The sequence below is a fragment of the Melospiza georgiana genome, chromosome 6, assembly GCF_028018845.1.
Source record: "Melospiza georgiana isolate bMelGeo1 chromosome 6, bMelGeo1.pri, whole genome shotgun sequence".
Taxonomy (NCBI): Eukaryota; Metazoa; Chordata; class Aves; order Passeriformes; family Passerellidae; genus Melospiza; species Melospiza georgiana.
Genome location: NC_080435.1, coordinates 19,019,730 through 19,039,658, shown reverse-complemented (window position 1 = coordinate 19,039,658; position 19,929 = coordinate 19,019,730). Strand labels below are relative to the sequence as shown.

At 43.6% G+C, this 19,929-nt stretch overlaps 1 protein-coding gene across 2 annotated transcripts; it reads left to right on the top strand.

Annotated features, from left to right (window-relative positions):
* The first annotated feature begins 2,011 nt into the window (after positions 1–2,011).
* Positions 2,012–19,168, top strand: RIC3 (RIC3 acetylcholine receptor chaperone). 2 transcript variants are annotated; one of them, XM_058026769.1, is made up of 6 exons: positions 2,012–2,142; positions 7,781–8,004; positions 8,610–8,688; positions 10,154–10,247; positions 14,921–15,066; positions 16,178–19,168. In XM_058026769.1, exons 1-6 carry the CDS (start codon positions 2,013–2,015, stop codon positions 16,663–16,665), a joined length of 1,161 nt encoding a protein of 386 aa, XP_057882752.1. In that variant the 5' UTR covers position 2,012; the 3' UTR covers positions 16,666–19,168. The 2 variants fall into 2 exon arrangements, with proteins under 2 accessions (XP_057882752.1, XP_057882751.1); XM_058026768.1 differs by having other exon boundaries at positions 14,918–15,066.
* The last annotated feature ends 761 nt before the right edge of the window (positions 19,169–19,929 follow it).

Here is a 19,929-nt window from a genome sequence, read left to right as displayed (position 1 = left end):
CAGTAGTCACAGCCCAGACCCCATGGAAAATAGTCTAATTCAACTGCAGTAATACAGTGTAATATAAATATAATGGAAATACAAAACCATATAATTTAATTTGACATGACTGACAGTTTTTTGCTTAAGTCGGTGAAAATGAACAAGTACAAACACTGAACTTCCCCCTTTGATCTTTTATTGTTAGTGCAATAGGGAGCTGGTTTCAGGATGACTTTGCACAGCAGCACCCTAAACAAATGCACTGACAAGAGGTATATTTCACACCCTCTTTTGAACATATATGCACATTTCTGATTTTTGTTGTTTAAGATAGTTGAAGTAAATTGATTTAAGTTTAAATATGGTCTGAACTTTTCTACATCTGTCCCATATGCACAAAGGAAGGAAACAAATGCACAAGGAGAATCCAGGTTAGCCACGGCCTCAAGCAGTGCTTTTACCCAAACTGCCTTCTTGTCCTTGCAGCCTGGCTGCCCGAACTGCAGCGGTCCTGCCACAGGAAAGGTCCTGGCCTCATGTCAGACCAGGGAGAATGAGAAGCATGCTCCCATGGATGCTCCGAGCCTTGTGCACCCGGTGCCCACCCATGTCAGAGACCAGCTGTGACACTGCACAGCAGGGAAAAACAGGGCACAGTGGAGATCTTTTTTTTCCCCCCCAGAAAGTTCCAAGTGCTACAAGCAAGCAAGGACCAGAGCCTGGGAAATGGTTATGGGAGGTAAGGAACAATCACAGAGCAGTCTTGGTTGGAAGAGATCTTGAAGACCATGATGCTATAAACACCCTGGGGAAAAAAAACAACAAACAAAACTCTTGCTGACTCCAGACCCTGGCCAGAGTCTGGAATGGGTTTTCCTTTTTGCCAACTCCATTCTGGACCCCAGCCGGAATCTGATCCAGGTTTTCCTTTTTGCCGACTCCATTCCAGACTCTGGATGTAATCCAGTCCGGGTTTTTCTTTTAAGGCCCACTTTATTCTGGACCCTGGCTGGAATCCAGTCCATGTTTTCCAATTTGCTGCCTCCATTCTAGAATCTGGTTGGAATCCAGTCCTGGCATTCCATTTTGCCGACTCCATTCCAGACTCTGGCCAGAATCTGGACTCTGACTGGAATCCAGTCCGGATTTTCCATTTTTCCGACTCCATTCCGGACGCCAGCTGGAATCCAGAGTGGGTTTTTCTTTTTGCCGACTCCACTCCTGGTCCTGTCCGGAATCCGGGGTTTCTTGAGGTCAGTTGGGGTTTCTTGAGGTCAGTTGGGGTTTCTTGAGGTCATTTGAGTCCCTGGTGGGGTTACTTGAGAGCATTTGTTTCGAGGAAAACGCACAAACACCAGAGGTTTTTGTCCTAGAATCTGAGAATTAGATAGCTTTATTTGAATAATGGGAGACAATCCACTGGGGCACACCTGCAGGGTTTTCCTCCTCTCCATTTTGGAAGGATCGGCCTTTTATTCCAATTCCTGGCTGCATGTTCCCCTCTTCCTTTTCCCACTGGCTGAGGTACTAGGAAGGCACAGCCTTCCTGAACCGCCTCCCACATATCCCACCTTGGCCGTACTGTTTTACCCCAAAGTTTTGAGGTTGAGGCTTGTGCCTTCCCTTGCTGTCGGGTCTGCACTGCAACAAACCCAAAGTCAGTGGAGACATTGAAACGAGTCTTAAAGACATTAACACCCATCAAATTGTTTTTAAAGACATCATGCATCTTACATATCTAATCTAAGCCTACTCTCTTTCAGTTTGAAGCCCTTCCCCCTGGGTCCTGTCACTACACGTAGAAGACCCCTCTCCATCCTTCCTGCAGGCTCCCTTCAGGCACTGAAGGAGAAGAAGGGAAGCTCCGTGTTCCCTCCGCCGCTCTCCGAGGCTCAGGGGGGTCCTCCGAGGCCACAGCCCAGCCCATTCCCTGCCATCCCCACACGTTTCCAGCGCCTTCTCCCGCGCTCCCCCCGCGCTCCCCTCAGGCTCCCGCGCGGCGCCTGCGCGCGCCTGCGCCGCGCTCCGCCATGGCGGCCTGGACGTGCTGCCGGGTGGCCGCCGTGTCCTGCCTGGTGCTCTGCGTCTCCCTGCTCCTGCCGCGCACCCTCCTGCCCCGGGCCGGCGGCAGGCAGGAGCCCGGCGCCGCGCCGCCCGAGGGTAAGAGGCCGCTCCTCGCCGCCGCCCCTCCTTGTCCTCCAGTCCCCGGCCGGGACGCCGCGGTCCCGCTGGGGGTGAGCCCGGGGCGGGCGGGCTGTGGGGGCTCCGTGAGGGGCCGGGGCTGACCGCAGGGAGCTCCGCCGCCCGCAATGGAAACGTAGCGTGGTTCCCTCTTGGTGCGTCTCTCCCCCGTGCTCATCCCTTAGCGACGCGTGCAGTGCCGGAGGAGTCACTCGTGGTTACCGCTGTGATCTACTTTCTTGTTTTTCTAAGTAGTTTAGAAACTTCTAAATACCGTTTTATTTATGTGCGGGGTATTAAAGCTTCCCGAAAAATGACGTCTTCATTCCACTTTTTCTTTTTCTGGTTTTTTTTTTTTTTTTCATTGCAATACATCCCTTCATTATTTTGTTATTTTGTGTATGGAATGCTTTTGTTGTTGCATATGAAATAAAAATTCATTTGAATCGTCTTCATTGTTCAGTTTCCTACGCCAGCATTTTAAACTTTAGTTTTCATGCACCACATCCTCACAATGCGGTGGCCGTGTGATGCATTGTTTTAGGCTCATTATTTCAGTTTTGTCCATGTGCCCCCCAGGCTGTGTCCCCGTGCCTGCCCTCCCACTCTGCATGTCCTCCCTTTGAGTTCTCAAGGAATGGGCTCATACAACATCTCCCTTCCTTTTCATGCCCATTGCCTTGTACTGTAGAGGTTATTTTTGCTCAAGGCACTGCACAAGAGAAGCTGGTACCATAACCTCTGGTCTTGGCAGAGGAGTTATGCCCAGGGCTGCCCACAAGCCAGAGATGAGGCTGGTGGGAGCACAGAGCACTTACAGTTCTTCAGGGTGCTGTCCCACAGGGACTCACGTTCACTGAGTGCCTTCTGCATCCTTCCAACAGCCTGGTTCTTCCATGTCTGCACTCGTCGGTGACGTGGATTTTATTTAGTTTTCCATTTCAGGGTTTTCTAAGGACCTTCAGGCTGAAGTTACTGCTAAAACAGTGTTACCTTGAAGCCAAATACAGGATTTCCATGCCACAACAGCCCTTTCAGGGTTACCATGTTTATTTTTGATTTTTGAGAACTTGAAAGTAGGTTGGTCAGCACTGTAGATCTGTAGGTGTGTAGCTCCATTGCAGGATGGAAAAACCCATAAAGGCCCAGCAGCCAGCCCAGGTGAGCACTGTGCAGTCACCTGCCTGAAGCAGGGGTGGGAGCAGATGCTCTGGGAGGTGGAACCTGGCTCCCCATTGGCTTCTGCCCCTATACATCTTCCAACAGATCCCACAGTGGTACCAGATGATGGAATTTGACACTCCATTTTCCCACAGCACTGCAGTCAAGCAGTTATCAGTAAATGTTGTGGTGCTCCTTCCTTTGGCTGCAGGTTGATCTGACAGAAAATAGCTTTAAAAATCCTGACAACAAACTTTCAGTGCCCTCCAATGATTTTCAGTGCCCCCCAGTTATTTTCAGTTCCATGTGTTGAATGAATGATGTTTGTACCTACTCCAGCACAGCTGTTTCTGAGCAGTGCTGTGATGGGGTGGCTTAACCACCTGCAGCTGCAGTTAAATTATTAAATTAGGTAACATAAATACTCTCTGCATCCTCAATATTATAAATACTCCCCATCATTGCTGCAGAGATCACAGGACAGCACAGGTTTGTGTGTGCCTGGTGCAGCCCAGCACCTGCCTTTGGCTGAGGGTGCAATAACTCGCCTCAGCTGGTCGGTTTCAGATGAGAGTTTGTAGCCCGTGTTTTCAACTTGATGGCAAGGATTTCATTACACCTGCTCTGCAGACCAAATTGTATTTCACCTGAAGTTATTTTTTTATTGGAAGAATAAATCTTGATTGAACCACTTAATTCATATCTCTGTCATTAGTTGTCCTCCTCAGTGCACTCATAACTGCAGGAGTTTCAGGGGCTTGAGGTAATCATGTCATTCTTGAAGTTAATAAAGTGCTTATGGTAGTCTTAGGGGCAAAATGTCTCTGAATAAAACATGCTTAAAATTTAGTACTGTTTGTTAGAACTCAATGTTACCAGAAGGCTTTTTATCAAAACAGGCTTTAGGCATGGGAATGGAACTTTCTCTAATAAAGTCATTTTCAGAGGTCTCTTTTAGGAAAATGGTGAGCATTGGACTATGGAAGTTAATATCTTCCAGATAGGAATGTTGTTCTTTTTCACAGTAATAATTTCACATATATAACAGCTTACTTAAAGAACTTACGTAGTTCTTTAAGTAAGTAATACAAATGTGTTTGTATTACATTCCTAGACAGGCATTAGAATGTTTATCTTTTGTTAAAGAGGAGCAAAGGGGAGACCTACTAGCAGTTTGAAAAGTACATTTTAAGTCTAGTGTTCATAAATAAATGCCACACATTTTGCAAAGCCACTCTCTGAGTTGGGAGTTTCAGATAAACCTTACAACTCCCTGAGAGCAGCAGGCTCTGCTTTCTTGCAAACAATCAAGTGGCATCAGCTTTACAAAAACAATATATGACCGTTCAGGTAACCCCTCTGCTCAACTTGAATTTGTGCAATGCACACATCAGTTGCCTGCCCAAAGAAAATGATGTGGCAGAGACACATATTATCTACACTAAGAGTTGCTGAATAGTACAGTGACATGTCTAAATAAATTTATAAATAGTTGAGTTGAGCTCCGCAGCAATTCCTAAAACCCATTAAGTAGAACACATAACAGCTTTCCTGGAAAAAAAGATGCTTAAATGATCTGAGTATCATCATCTGGTTGGTTGCTGTATTCATTGTGTTGTAAATACCATTCTTAAGATTTGCTTCTTTTCAGCTGTTAATATTGTTACAAGATTAGAAACCCCACAGTCATTCTCATGTGAAAATGCCATTAAGGACTACATTCAGAAACTACAGATTTTTAAACACCACAAATGTTTCTAGGGTATAATTTCATTTTTGGACTTCAAGCTCCTGAGGGGACTGGGTTAAACAAAACAAAACATGCTCTGCTTGCCCTGTAGCTGGTTTGCAAAGTTGATTTGAAGCATCAAAGCTGACAAGATTATTAAATGTGTAGGATAAGTCCTAGGTTAAAAGATTGCAAAGCCAGGTGGGGTGTGCTTGGTGGGAGTTACCACAGTCTGCTCAGGCTGTCACAGGGGAGTTGAGAAATATTTCAGAAGCAGAGCAGCACTTTGGCACCCTTCAAAGCTAACCAGGGTGGTCCCACAGCATTCCCAGAACAGGAAAATGTCCTGTTGAACTACACACCAGCCCCACTGGCAGCTGGGTAGGGCAGCAAACAAGGACACAAGACATGCCCTCTGTGCTCATCAGGTGGCACTTGATTTTTGTGATGTTATTGTTCCTACATGCTATTGTCTCCATTTTAAAGTGGTGTGTTTCATCCCTGGAAGTGTGGAATCTTGTTCAGGTCACAGTGCACCCAAATTGTTCCATTTTCCATTTATAGACTGTGCATTCAAGAGCCTTGTGCATATGTTGCTTTCAAGTTGCTTGTGCCCTCAATTTCCTGAGTAATTTGCATGGGTTCTTCACAGTAAAAAACTATGGAAGATAGTATTTGTTTATTAAGGAAATAATTATAGAAGTGTAAAATCAATAGGGTAGGTTTAGAAATAGGAGTCATGAAATTCCCTTTTAAAATTATCTTGATAATGAAATGTCTAGTGTCTGTCCTCTTGGCCTGAATATATTGAATTGAATTGAATCTTTTAAAGCACAAATGAGGCCTTGTGGATAATTTAGAAAACTATCCGCTGTAAATACAGTTTCACCTCTGTCAATTATTTTCTGCTTTCTTAATATCTCTCTTTTTAAAAAATAAACAATATTTACATAAGTATAAGATATTTTATAAGTGTTTACCTACCCTGCTTCTTCATCCCCACCTTGGTGCTGCTGCTCTCTGCACGACATCACACTCGTTTCCACAGTGACCTACTGCTGCAGGGCATTGCTGCTGGAGCAGGGGGACTTTCTTGTAAATAAGATGCTGTGCTTTCCATCACAGACTTTGAATAATTCACTAAAATTTAAGTGCCTGATAACAGCTTCCTCGAAATTAAGCTAATCTGAGGGTGGCTTTGGTCAGTGGTAGGGTACCCTGGCAGTTACACTAAAGAACTCATGGAATGTGTGCTATCATCTACAAGAAAAATATTTTTTTAATAGTGGAACTTCATGAATTATTGATACCACTTACTAGTAAGTGTTTATTGCAATTTTCTGTGCTCAGGAATTTAGCTGCCTGTGATGGTGTTTCCTAGCAAGACCAAATGTTAATTAAATTTTTCTCTTGTGTCTCATAAAAGCACTTGCAGCTGCATACTCGCAGAAGTAAAGTCAGTTATTAGCAGCACCACTTCAAACCTGCTTTTCATTTTCTTTCTGCAAGCACAGGCAGCGTGTCCCAGCACCAGGCAGCAGTGTCCAGGCCATGTGTGCCAGGGAGGGGGAGTTTTCCAGCTGGGACCAGGGACTGAGCTGCAGCCCAGCCTGGCAATCCCCATCCTTGCTTCCATCCACCCCTCCGACCACCAGATTCCATGGCAGAGGAGCTGAGTAACTCAGCCCAACACCAATCAGTGGAAGGGAGTGCAGGTGCACATCCAGGCTGGAAAGCAGGATATCAACTACACAGAGGAGTAAAATAGTGAATTTCACAGCAAAACTGTTGAATTGATGGCAGCAAGAAAATAGGATAATGCATGAGCTTAAATTTATTGAGGTTCTTGTGCCCTTCAGTTGCATGAAATCATTTGCAGCACCATTTCAGGCTCTCTGCAGTCTTACTCTGGCATCTGTACATCCATTTATGCTTGCTCTCCTGTCTTGTGTTAAATTAGCTCTACCTAGAAAGGTTAGAAACTTCTAAATTCATTTCCCTCTAAAATGCCAAAGATAATATGTCCCAGACTATATTCAATCTCCTGTCTCACACTGCTTTACCTTAGACCTTTTTAAGGAGAACAGCTTGAGGTAAAACCACTTTTCTTAATCTTTCATTACTCGCTTTGTAAAATCAGGTAAAATACTATTTCTTATGGCAATAACAAAAAATCTATGCTGAGCAAACACTGCAGTCATGTGTCAGGGTGTTAGGTGGATAATGGTTTGGACATTAATACATTTATACATTAAATGCCTTTAGGCAGTATTGAAAGATCAGGCTCACAGTGGAAAACTGATATGTTGTGTGGGGATCTTGAGGAGAGAAAGAAGTAGGAACCTGGCATTTTTTCCTGCTGGAGATGCTGATCTGTTGGGTATTTGGACAAGAATATACCTATTAAAATTCCTGCTTTGTTAATTGCCCTGCCAGCTCTTGCTTTGCTTAAAATCAGATTTTAATTGTGTGATTCTACTCCTATTTGTGTAGAAGAAAAATTGCTATGAGTAAATGGCTTTAAGTAAAACCTAACTCCCAGCACTGCACATCACAAGAGACTGAGGGCTGAGATTACAGACTTAGTCCAAGAAGTTACTTATTCTTCTGTGCTGGTGAATTAACAAGCAGAGAAACTAGGTCACTTGCACCTGCTGCAGGTTTATGCTATGTGTAAAAGGGTGGAAAGGAAGAGAAGGGAAATGACCATTGTGTGGTTTTTTGCAGGGAAGCTCAGTCGCTTTCCCCCGAGGATGCATTCCCACGGCACTCCCGACGGCCGAGCTGTCCCTCATTTCCCAAGGTCTCACCTCACTGAAGCAGTTGCCAAGGCCAAGGCAGGTGGAGGTGGCAGTGGAAGCACTGGTGGAAGTGGAAGAGGCCTTGTGGGACAGATTATCCCTATATATGGATTTGGCATCTTCTTATATATTCTGTACATTTTATTTAAGGTAAGGCAACATAAATTGAAAAGTCAGGGAAATAAAAAACTTGGGAAAAAATTTATACACTCATTTCAGCACCTTGTTCCATTTCAGCTGTGCTCAGAAAAATGCTTATGCTGGACCTTTGCCTGGTGGTCAAAAGATTGGAGTATTCTGTGGGTTTTGCTATTGCAAAGACTGTAACTAAGAATGCAGGGAAGGATTTCTCTGATCCTGCATTGGTCTCTGACTTCTTAAAATTTCTATTAAAAAAAAGAGAAAAATTTCTTTAAAAAAAAAAAAAGATTTTTTTTCCTCCTGGAAAATGTGCACATCTAGAGTAATGTTAGATAAATTTTGAATATACATGTAGTATTATTTTCCCTGTTATATGTGGCTACACGTTATATGTACTTTATATGTCACATGTTGTTATTTGTTCCAAGAGTCTGATAGGAATTTTCAGCTGGCAAAATCTTCCAGGCATATTCAATGGTTTTGCTGGTGGGTGTGCTTTTCCCTGGATGCCTTCTGGCCTATTTCAGTTTTTTGTATTTTTTTCCATTCCCTCTGGGGCTTGTCTGTTGCTATTGTTGTGACTCATAGAAGGGCCATGTTCTTGTCCTCATCAGCTGGCTTCCAAGGGAAGAACTACTCCTGCAGAGCGGAAATGCCCCCCTGCTACACCTGGGAACATGAAGAGGAAAATCAGTGAGTATGGCTCTGAGCTGGAGCTGTGTAGCTGTTCACTCTGTAATGGTCCAGCAGGGCTCTTCGAATTCTGGGTGCACTATAAAGCTGATATTTCCTCCCACCCCCCCCCCCCAAAAAAAAACCAAACCCAAAACCAAGCCAGGATATTCTGTGTTGGAATGAGCAAGAGTTCAAAAGAATTACTGCACTGTCACTTTCTAATCCCATTCAGCCCATGAGGCTGTGATAGCAGCCTGATCCCAAGCCCCTCTGGAAGAAATGGCTTTTCATGAGGTTTGCTGAATTAACTGCACGGATTTGCTGAAAAGCTGTGTCACTAATGATTAAAAAATGGATAATAGGATGTCCAGCTATAATTATTGTATAATCCCTAACAGTCTAGTAAGAGCATAGAAAGATACCATGAAAGCTAGTTTAATTTTTTTTAATTGGTGAATTCTTAGCCATCATCAGGCGCTTCCCTAATTTGTCCCTTTTTTGCAATGCAGAGTTTTCATGCATGCAAAAAAGAGAGCAAGCAGTATTCTGAAATGTTAATTTGATTTTTCCTAAACATTGGTGAGATAGATTCAAGTATTTGTAGGCACTTAATAGATAAATTAATAAGTTTACTACTGAGGATTGGAAGAGTAGTTATCATTACAGCATTTAAATGTGTTGTGTTTAGCTGGCTAAACTGTAATAGGAAAGAAAAGTACTTAAGGCTTTATAGAAAGTGGTAGCAGGAAGGCAATTATCTTAACATAGCTGTAATTTTCTTGACATTAATGCACATATTAAGAGTACCTAATGTGCTTAGTGCTGTAGATTGTGCCTGGCAATTTTGGGCAATATATTAGCAGTGGTAATTATATTTTTTTCTCTGATGCTTGGTGAGAGAAAGTAACTTTGCAGTAAGTTTACTTTGACATCATTATATCCCAAAGAACCAATGGTGAAAATTATTCTGCCTTTTTTCTAGAGCTCTTCATTTATATTCCTAAAGCATTCATGGCAAGCTGTAGCAGAGCAGGGGACAGGTCACTGGATTAGGAACCTGAAGACTGAGTCACCACTTACATAGTGACTTGGAGGAAGTAACTTCCTTTCTCTCTGACAATTCCCCTTCCTCTTCTTTTAAAGTCTCAGACATGCAAAATAATTACATCAGTGTTGCATTAAGTCATGGCAATCTGTGCAGGATAGAGGTCTTTGTAAAAGCAGGATGTTTGTTGATGGATTTCTCCATTCCTACTATGTTGAAGTTCCATTGTGCCTTTGTGCTGCTTAAATGGGTGTAATATTGGTAATATTCTTCACCTTCTTAGGCCAGGAAGGGTAGGTAGAACTTTCTAAGCTGTTTTAGTTTCCTAAAAGGCAGTTTGGTTTGGTACAGCATTTGCTACCTGAGATAATGGGATAGGGATACATTTTCAAGGCTCCTACTGACAGATCTTGGGACTTTTTTTGTTTTGTTTTACAGCTGACTATGAGCTCACTCAACTTCAGGAAAGACTGAGAGAGACAGAAGAAGCAATGGAAAAATTAATTAACAGAGTAGGACCTACGTATGACAGGTGTGTTTCAAATTAGATTATTTTAAGGAGAGGTTCCACTCTGATTAGAAGTTAAACTTTCTTCCATTATCTATATTAAAATAGCATTTTTATTGCTACTTCAAATTGTAAAAGTTTGATTTTACACATCCCAATTCTTTCTCTTTTCAGTATCTATATATAAAATAAATAATTTTTTCCAACTTCATTTCCTTAACTAGAAAAGCAACTATCCCTATCTCCCCCCTTTGTACAGTGTGTTATTTGGAAGAAAATTACAGATATATGTAAAAAGAAGATAAACCATCTACATTTAAAGTACATAAAACAGCCTGTTTTATGTGACCAAAATAATATCCTGAATTATTCTTTTCCAGTTCTATGGATTATTTTCCTGAATTGAAATGCTGTTATAATCTATGTAAATTCCTTTTAGAATAACCATAACATTTTTCTTTAAGGCAGAATTGTATAATAATCTGATTACATAACTTAGTTCCACTCTAAATTCATGCATTTGCTTCTAAATATGAAAGACAAAGGGTTGTAAAATCAGCATTCAAAATTTTATTATGTTTATTAATGTTTCCTACAAATCTGATATCACCAGTCTATGTTACAAAGAAACACTGGAAACAAGTCTATGTTTTTCATAAGGAGTAAAAAGAATAGATCAGTAGGACACTGCTTAACTGCAGTGTGAAAACTGAAATACCATAACTATGAAGGTGAGGTTTGCAAAAAATGAGAACTGTTCTGGTTGTAAACCATGTTAACTTTGTCTGGATCAACCAAGGCCTGTTTTAACCCATCCTGTAGGAATTCTGTGCTGAACATGCACATTTTGTTCATTTGTGGCTCAAACCACTTGTCTCTGAGTGCAGTTTTGCCCTCTTTGGGCTGTGCCCTGTGCAGTCTCAGGCAGACAAGGTGCCCAACCTGCCCATGTTCAGCCAGGTCCCAGGGGGAGAGCCCCTAAAGTGCCCTGGTTTTGTCAGTGGAACAGAAGGATCCTGCTTTGACTGTCACTCATCCCTGTGCTGGAGAGCTGACACAATGCTCTACACGTTCCTCTAAGCTGACAGAAATAGGCTTAGGAACTGCCCAGATATTGTGCTGATTCTCAGGATGGAATCTTTTTTTTGCTGAGAAAATCGGTTTAGGGTCTGATCCAGTTTTTGTTCTACTCTGTGTTATTGGCCCAAAGCCTCTATTTAGTAGAACTTCCCTTCTTTGTTCAACCAGACTATTTATATAGATGGGTCTAAAGGTCTCGGGGGAAATGAGAATATGAATTTAATGAAGAATTTTGTATGTTGCCTCCTTGAAGATGAGGGGAAAGGCACCTCTTGATGGAGCAAATAGCTGTTTTAAAACACTCTGAAGCTTTCTTAATCTACTAATTAATTTCACTAATATTGGATAAATATTAAAATAAAACCTATGGTTAGAAAGTGTAGTTAGAGTACTGAGCTAGGCTTTTCAATCTGGATATTGATGGATTTAAATAAAAAGGAAAGAATAAGAGAGTAAAAATGACTTGATCTATTTTATCTATTGATCTGCAGTTAAACAGAAACCCTTACACAGAAAAGTCAGAGACAGAAATAACTGGTATCAAGCTTCAACTAATGCTGAAAGACCCCAGGTGAGACCATGGCCCTTTACACCAGGTATGGCAAAGCAACAGCCAGCCTGTGTTGTAGAAAGCAGCAGCCAGAAACTTGGATTTGCTTTTTTTTTTTTTAATGAGTTGATGACCAACCTCCAAACCAACTGAGGGGACTTCCTTCCAAATCAGCAAACCAGTTGGAATTACTACACTGTTAAGTAGAGAAACAACCTTCCAGAAATGCAAAACTATCAAAAAGTACAAGTACAGGTACTTTTAATAAGGCCCAGCATGTTGTAAGAAAAATGAGAAGCAAGGTAAAGAAAGCAAGAGGAAAGAACTGCCTGGCCAGGTCCTCAACAATGTAACCAAAAATTTCTGTTTCTGATAGTTAGGTAAGAGAAATAATGCAGATCTCCTACCTGTTTTTAAAGTCTTGTTTACCAGGCTGTCTACTGGAAAAACTTCTTTGTTAGGATAAACTGAGTAAAGGTGATGGAAGAGTGAGAGGCTCTGTGGGGTGCCATTTGCCATTTTTTGGGATGTAGCTGCATTCTGACAGTGATTACCTTAAGATCATGAAGCTAAAAAAAAAAAATACCAGTTAACATGTCTGAGATGCCATTTTAGATTATTTAGATTATTTTCTCTGCAATCATTATGGCTCTTTAGGAAATGTTTTAATCTCACAGTAAGAATAAGAAGCCTTTACTTTACCTGTTAGTGAGCTCTTTGGGACTCTACAAAGTGTAAGTATTGCCATTATGAAAAATAATACTTGTGTTGGAGCTACAAATACAGACAGCAAAAATAATGACCTTTTCTTGAACTGTAAACCTTCTGCATCTGTTATCCTCTGAGTATTCCTAAGTGCATTATAGCCTGGTAAATCTCCCATGTGCAGGCAGCCAGATGTCTTACACACTGCCAGCAACCTACAGTAAGTCTTCCCAGAGGCCTTAAATGAAGTCAAAATAACACATGGGCTTTAGTTTCTCCCTCTCTGCAGGGAAATCTGCCTTTTAAGCAAGGAATTTGGAGGAGGAATACTCTGAAATACAGAGCCCTTGTGTTGCAATAAGACAGGAGTGTTTTCTAATGAGGGTATCCCACATATTGGGAATTTTCCTGTATGAAAATCCACAGTGATGCAGCTGCATTGACTGATCCTGTTATCTGAGCCAGCTTATCTGCCCAATGTGCTAAAGAGATAGGCCTCTCTGTCTTCAGCCAAGTGATATATATTCAAATTTGGTACAGTTTTGTCTGTTAAAGGAGGATTAGTTCAGCAATTCGGTCACAGCTTTGGTCAAAGGCTTGTGAAACCACTTCTTTTTGAGGACCTCTTAATTCACATCTCAGATTCCACATCTGCATAAGCCAGGCTTTTGGGAAGGTGCTGTCTCACACATTCAGTTGTTTGTGGATCACTGCCTGGGGCAAATCAGTGTAACCTATGTATAGTGTTGGGATATCAGCTTTTCAAACTGTGGGGCAAAGTGCTCCTTGGTGTAAATGCAGAAAAGTGATCTCAGGGAAGCAGTTTAATCTAGGTAGGTGCTGATCAAACCAGTTCCTGAGTTAAGTTACAGCTGTGTACAATATCCAGCCCAGGATCAGCACTTCCACCATCATCACACCAGCAGCAGGATGCTAATCTTACTTTGAACCAGTGTGACTTTGCTGCCCTTAGTGGAGTAGCCATTGTGTCACCATTATTCCCATTTAGGCAGAGTGGCACAAAGTACCTCTTGGAGTGCTGCTCCACTCCCAGCAGCTGGTAAGAGGAAAACCTGAAGAAGGACATTGCAAGTTTATTAGAATTCTGATAACTAAAATAAGGCTTACGTGACCTAAAGCCAAAATCTGCCTCCAGCTCCTCTCTTCCCATCTTTTCCCTATGCTTCACTGAGCAGCCTACTCAGTGAATCTGCTTTTGGAGATTATCTGTCTGTCTGTCTGTCTGCTCTCCAGACGAGGGATCACCAGAGATCATCTGTCTGACCTCACATCCCACCTGCAGTTCAGCATTCTGTGCATGCCAAGGACCACCCTTACAAGTAACTGGGGGCAGCAGCTCCTTACTCCTACGCAGATCCAAAAGAGCTCCAGAGGAGTGCCTTGAACTGGCATTACTGCTCAAGAATGACTTAAACTTGAAGATATTATAATTTTAAACTCAAGATGAAACAAGCACCAGTGGTCAGAACTATTTTCATCCCTGGTGGCAGCCAGTGCCTTTCTCATTCTGGCCTACTGAGTTAGCAGACTGCAGAGCACCCCCCTCCAAATACCACCCTTCTGTCCATAAGATTTTTAGAAGCCTTGTTTCTTTGCAGAGAAAATAACATGTAAGGACTACATGATCTTATCTGTTGGAGGCATTTTTGTTGCAGTAGTAGTTGTATTACCTAAGCAGTAATATTTACTAGATCCAGCAGTGGAGAACCAGTCAAAAGTTTGCTTTCCATCTGATAAAAATCTCAGTCCCTGTAATTCTAAAGGGCAAGTGACACTTTTGTAATACCTTCTTTCCATTCTTAAATCTTCCTTCCTGTTTCTGCCCCCCACCTCCCCACCAGGCTGCATTGTTGACTTTCTAAAATGACATGATCATCTGTCCAACTTGCACATTTAATGGTCATAATGAGAGATTTTAGAGTCTTGAGACTAATCACTCTGAGAAATTTTGATCAGCCTCACAAGCTACACATGTAGCACTGATTCAGAATTTAATTTCCTTAAAATATTTAATACAAGGCACTGCACCCTAATTCTTACCTAACACACTTTTACAGGCAAGAAATTTCTGTAATGTCTTTTGTATCATAACTCTTTTTTGTGTGTCACTTTTATCTTGCTCTCACATTGGCTTTACCTGCCTTCCTTTACCTGTTTAGATTGGCAGCTTTTTGGATAAAGGCATAAACTATACCCAGCTGAGCACATGCTGATGGTGAGGAAGGATCACACTCCTCAATAGGTTTCATCAGACTGTGCTACTGGCTCGGTTGGGTTCAACCTCTTCTCATAACTTGCAATAACAGTGGACTAAATTCTGATGTCTAATATTTTCTAGCAGGACTCAAAATGTTACAACAGACCAGGAAAAAATGTTACTTCAACAACTCAGAGAAATTACTAGAGTTATGAAAGAAGGAAAATTCGTAGATGACATCTCTCCTGAGAAGGAGGCTGAGGAAGCTCCTTACATGGCGGATTGGGAAGGTAAGCGAGAGCCTTTCTTACCACTACCCTTACAAAAAAATTGGATAAATATTACTCACAGTTCCAGACCTTTTCCAATTTTGGTTAACTTTAGCCTTCCTTTTCCAGAAGCCAGTGTTCAAAACTTTGCAAGAGGTTGCTTGGCTTTTTTGTCCCCAACCATAACAGAAAAAATTAGATTTTGAGGTATCTAACATTTCTTTTAGTGTAAACACTGCACTATGTGCTGCCCAAAGTGGCATATGAATATTCACATATATTCCATCTGCTGCTGGGGCTTGGCTGCTCTAGGTTTATATCTTTCTTTTTCTGTGCTGAGCTGGATTTCATGACAATCACAAGACCCTTGGAAATCAGATCTGCATGTTTTAGATAACTTACAGTTTTTACTTTTGATTAGTCACTCTTTGTTAGCTCCAATGTTGTATAAGTCAACTCCAAGAAGTCTTTTAAAAACTATTTATTTTAATGTCCTTTCTATTCCTTGGTGTTTACCTGCTACATAAATGTGTTTTCAAGACATCTTAGTTGAGCCACTCTGTATCATAATTTTAAATGCAGACTTAATTTCTTGCTTTTTAAAAAGCTTCAAAAATTATTCAAAACATAAAGCATAAACAGTGGCCTTGAGCTCTGCTCATAAAGCCAAGTTTATGATATTATTTCTAAAATGAAATGCACAAAGTCATTGATATATCTGTTTTTTCAACTTTCTCAGTAATGCTGTTTATAGCATGTGTTCAAACCATGCATCAGCCAATCTGTAGGCAGAAAAAAAAGAAGGATCCATTCAAAAATCTAAGACACACCATTTTTACCTGTTAGCCCCCACAGCTCCCGGCAAAACTCAGGTTTCACTCCTGAAAGTCAGGGTTGATATCCTGGCTCCCTAAAAGTAAGTGAATTTTTTTTTATCATCTCCCAAGAAGACACACTTTGCACACTCTTGCCATGGATTTCATAGTGTGATGTGTACATGGCATTAAAGAGCTGACACTTGCACTGGCAGTAGGAAAAACAACTGTCCTGGCCAACTTTGCATCCACCACTGAGGTCAGGACTCCTTTTAAATGCTGTAATACTCCAAGCTGCATATCCCTTTATTCCTAAGGTTATCCAGAAGAGACCTATCCTGTGTACGATAATTCTGATTGCTTCAAGCGCAAGCCGGACACAATCCTTGTAGATTACCCTGACCTGAGCCAGCCCTCTCCAGAAGAGCTGGCAGAAAGAATGGAGGGCATGGAAGATGAGGAGTATCCCTATGATGAAACCCTGCTAAGTGATCTCACCACAGGAATGGATGGTCAGGATTTAATGCAGAAAAAGAATGATGTAACTCTCGCTGAGGAGGAGAAGAGTGACCTTCCTCCCAGCCAGAGCACCGGGGAGTGCTGCTGCTGCTGTGATGATGATCCTGCTGTCATAGCAGAGAATGCTGGATTCCACTCTGAGAGCTGCAGTGAAGTAGAAGAGACAAGCCAAGAGGACCTGTCTGTGGAGTCAGAAAATGAAAATGCTGCATTGGAAAAGCAAAAGCCCAGTGATTCAGAGCAGACAGGCACACTGAGAAAGCGCAACACCAAAGTACTTGATTGATAGGGACAACCATCAGGATAGTAAAGGTGGAGGTCATGAACTGTCATCCATGTGGCTTTTGTTCCCACTGAGGACTTCTCTGTGTTCATCTCCTTGTACCTAATTGCATTCTCATGGTACCAGTCACATCATCTGCCTGAAATGGAAGCCAATGCCCTCTTTCATGCACTCATCATGGGTTACCATGATGCTGCCAACAGTGCTTTGCCCTTGATTTTTGAAGCCTTGTATTTTGGAGCAGATATTTGTGACTCCCTCCTTTTCTATTTTGAAGGAGTTGTCTTGGGTTTTGCCCTTTGTCATCCCAGAGTTAACCAAATGTCTCTTCTGACTTTTCCAAAACCATCTGTGTGATACCAGTTAGGAGAGTTGATCAAATCTTTATATATACATGAGTTTACTGGGATGCTGAAGGACAAAATATGCCTTCTTTCTCTTAGCTCAGTGTTAACTGTTCAGCAGAGCAGATCATAGTCACACACATGACTCTCTCAACTTTGTCATTGCTCTCTACTCTTGACAAACTGCTGTCCACCAAGCTCCTCTGCTACTCCACAGCACCTTTCCCATTTATTCCATGTTGTTGGAACGGTAGCCTAATCCATGTTGTGTTATTTGTGTGAGCAAGACTGAAGCTCTGTGAGTTGTGCTTTAACTTTGCCTTAGCTGTGATGAAATTCCCAGATGATTACAGGAAGTGGACCACAATGTGTGAGAGCACTAAAAACATCCCTAGAGATTAAAACCAAAAAAGCAGTGTTAAGGTTTGTCTGTAAAGGAGAGAACAGCATGTGGGGGACCCTCAGACTGAAGGTAGCAGGTAGGCTTTTCCTTCTTCCTAGAAACCTGTGGGGTTTTCATGCTCTTGGAATGCTGTTGCCAGGGTCATGTTGAAGCTGCTCCAAGTATGGGGTGAGGAGGGTGCTGGAGACAAGGGCTCCTGAGGAGAGGTGGCAGGAGGCCCCTGTGCCCAAGGGACAGCTTTTCTTGCACAAGCAGCATGGCAGGTGGGATGGGCTCCAGGAAAGGTTCCCTCAGCTCTCCTGACCTGCTTCTCCCATACCTGGGCACTTTTCAGGCCCACCATAACCCAACCCACACCACACCCATGGCCCAGTCACAGAGGCTGTTTGTGATGTCACCTGTCCCCTGAGTGCTCTGGCACTACAGAAGCAGGGCCCTCTGCAGCAGACCCCCATCCACCCAGCTCTGAGTGGCCCTTGATGAATGTCTGGAAGAATGAAAAGCCAGAGGAGCGAGGCGGGTGGCAGACCAGCTTTGTAAGGGACTTACAATGATGGCTGAAGAGGAAGGCATGTGCCAGGAGGAGGCCGTGGAAGAGGAGGAAGAGGAGGAACAAAATCTGCCCTCTGCCATGAGTGCCAGCGCCCTCAGTTCCCTGGTGATGGCCATGCAGAGCTTGGCTCTGTGCCCAGGAGGGGACGGGGTGCGGGCCAGGGACAGCGGCCTGCCGGGGAGCCGCTGGAGCAGTGAGCCGGGCCCACCCCTGCGAGGGACAGCACAGAGACACGGCCGGCAGCACCCAAAGGGGGACTCGCTTTCCCTGGGCCTGAAAAATGGCAACAATCGACGGTGCAGGAGGAGGAGGGGAAGGAGGAGAAGGAGGAGCATCAGCCCTTGCACCATGAGAGCCGTTGCCAACGCGCGAAGAACGACGCGCAGCGCCTGCCTCCAGGAGTTCTGGCGGCTCAAAGTCCGCACCTGCCTGACTGAAAAATAAGCAACAAAACAAGGATGAAAATCCTGTCCTTCCTCCTTATTTGGTACTTTGGTGACAGCACCTGTGCTCCCACGACCCCTTAAGTAGGAGGTGTTTTTTGGAAACTTTCCAGTTCCATGCCCACGTCCTGCTTTGCTGGTGCCAGCTGACATCCTGAGGTTTTTAGGCTATGACATCAACAGTTTGAGACAATTTTTTTAAAGAGTAAAGTTATCATAATGAAAGCATGGAGCCCTAAGAATTTCTTCTTTGCAAACATGCTAGGGAATATTACAGAGTCCCAGCCTCCACACAGGGCCTGTCCTACTAGCTCACCTATTCATGTCCTGGCATCAACCCTCATTTGTTGATTGCTGTGCATTATATGAGCCCCTTCCTTCTCCTCCCCTACCCAACCCTTCCTGGAGCTCCTCAGGGAAAGACATGAATTGACTTGGTTTTCACCAGGCTACTGTGCTGGGGTGACAGGAGTTATCCCCAAGAGGGCCACTGAGGTTCCTGGGGTCTGGAGGTGGGGTTTCTTCAGTCTGAGGGCAACAACAATCCCTGATGGATGAGTGAAGTCAGCCTTGCATGAAGAATATTAGCAGACCAAGCCAAGAACGTAGACAGCTGTTTCTTTGGAGAAGCAACAGATGTCAGGAAGAAGTGTTGGCCTTCACATGGAGGTCCCTTCTAGCTGCTTCATAGGAAGTTCTTTTCGATGTCGGGAAATAATAAATTTTAAAAAACCAAACCAATAAACCAAAAAAATAACAGGAAAATTTCTTTCTTCCTCTCTTTTTTGGGATTTGGTGAGTGCCTATGGATTCCTCTGTCCCCTCTTGGTCTCCGCAGCCCTGGAAAGGTACTGGTGTGTGGGGTACAGGCCCAGCCCAGGCCTTGGAGATGGTGAGGAGTCCCACAGCACACAAGGGGAGGCTGAGGGAGCTGCCTCTGGTCACGAGGGTGGGGTGCTGGGGAAGCAGGTGCCCAGTGAAAGTGTGGATGCCCCATCCTTGTCAACATTCTAGGTCACGTTGGCGGGGGCTTTCACCAACCTGGTCTAGCGTCAGCCTCACTCCAGCGTTCAGCCAAGCCCTTACATCATTCCCCAGTACTCCCAAGGAAAAGGTAGGAGATGTGCTGGAGCTCTGCTGTGGATACAGGCACACAGCCCAGCATGAGGCTGACACCCTTTCCCTGGCTTGTCCCAGACCGGTAAGTGCTCCCTGGGTGTCACCAGAGCTGTGACACTCTGAGGCAGACAGGAGCACAGAGCAGGCATCCCACTGCATCTGCACACCCACCATGGGCCTCTGGGACAGTGTTTTTTAATGAAATAAATTGGATTCCCCTGCTCTGCACCAGCTCCAAGCCAGATGCTGGGTGCCCATCAAGGTGGGTGCCAGCCTGGGGCTGCCCCCACAGAACTGCTCACATCAGTGCTGGGACGGGGTGTGGGGGGAGTGCCCATGGCAATGCCACCCACCACAGCTGGGGCAGCCCAGGGGAAGGGCCTGTGCCCCACAGAGTCACCACCC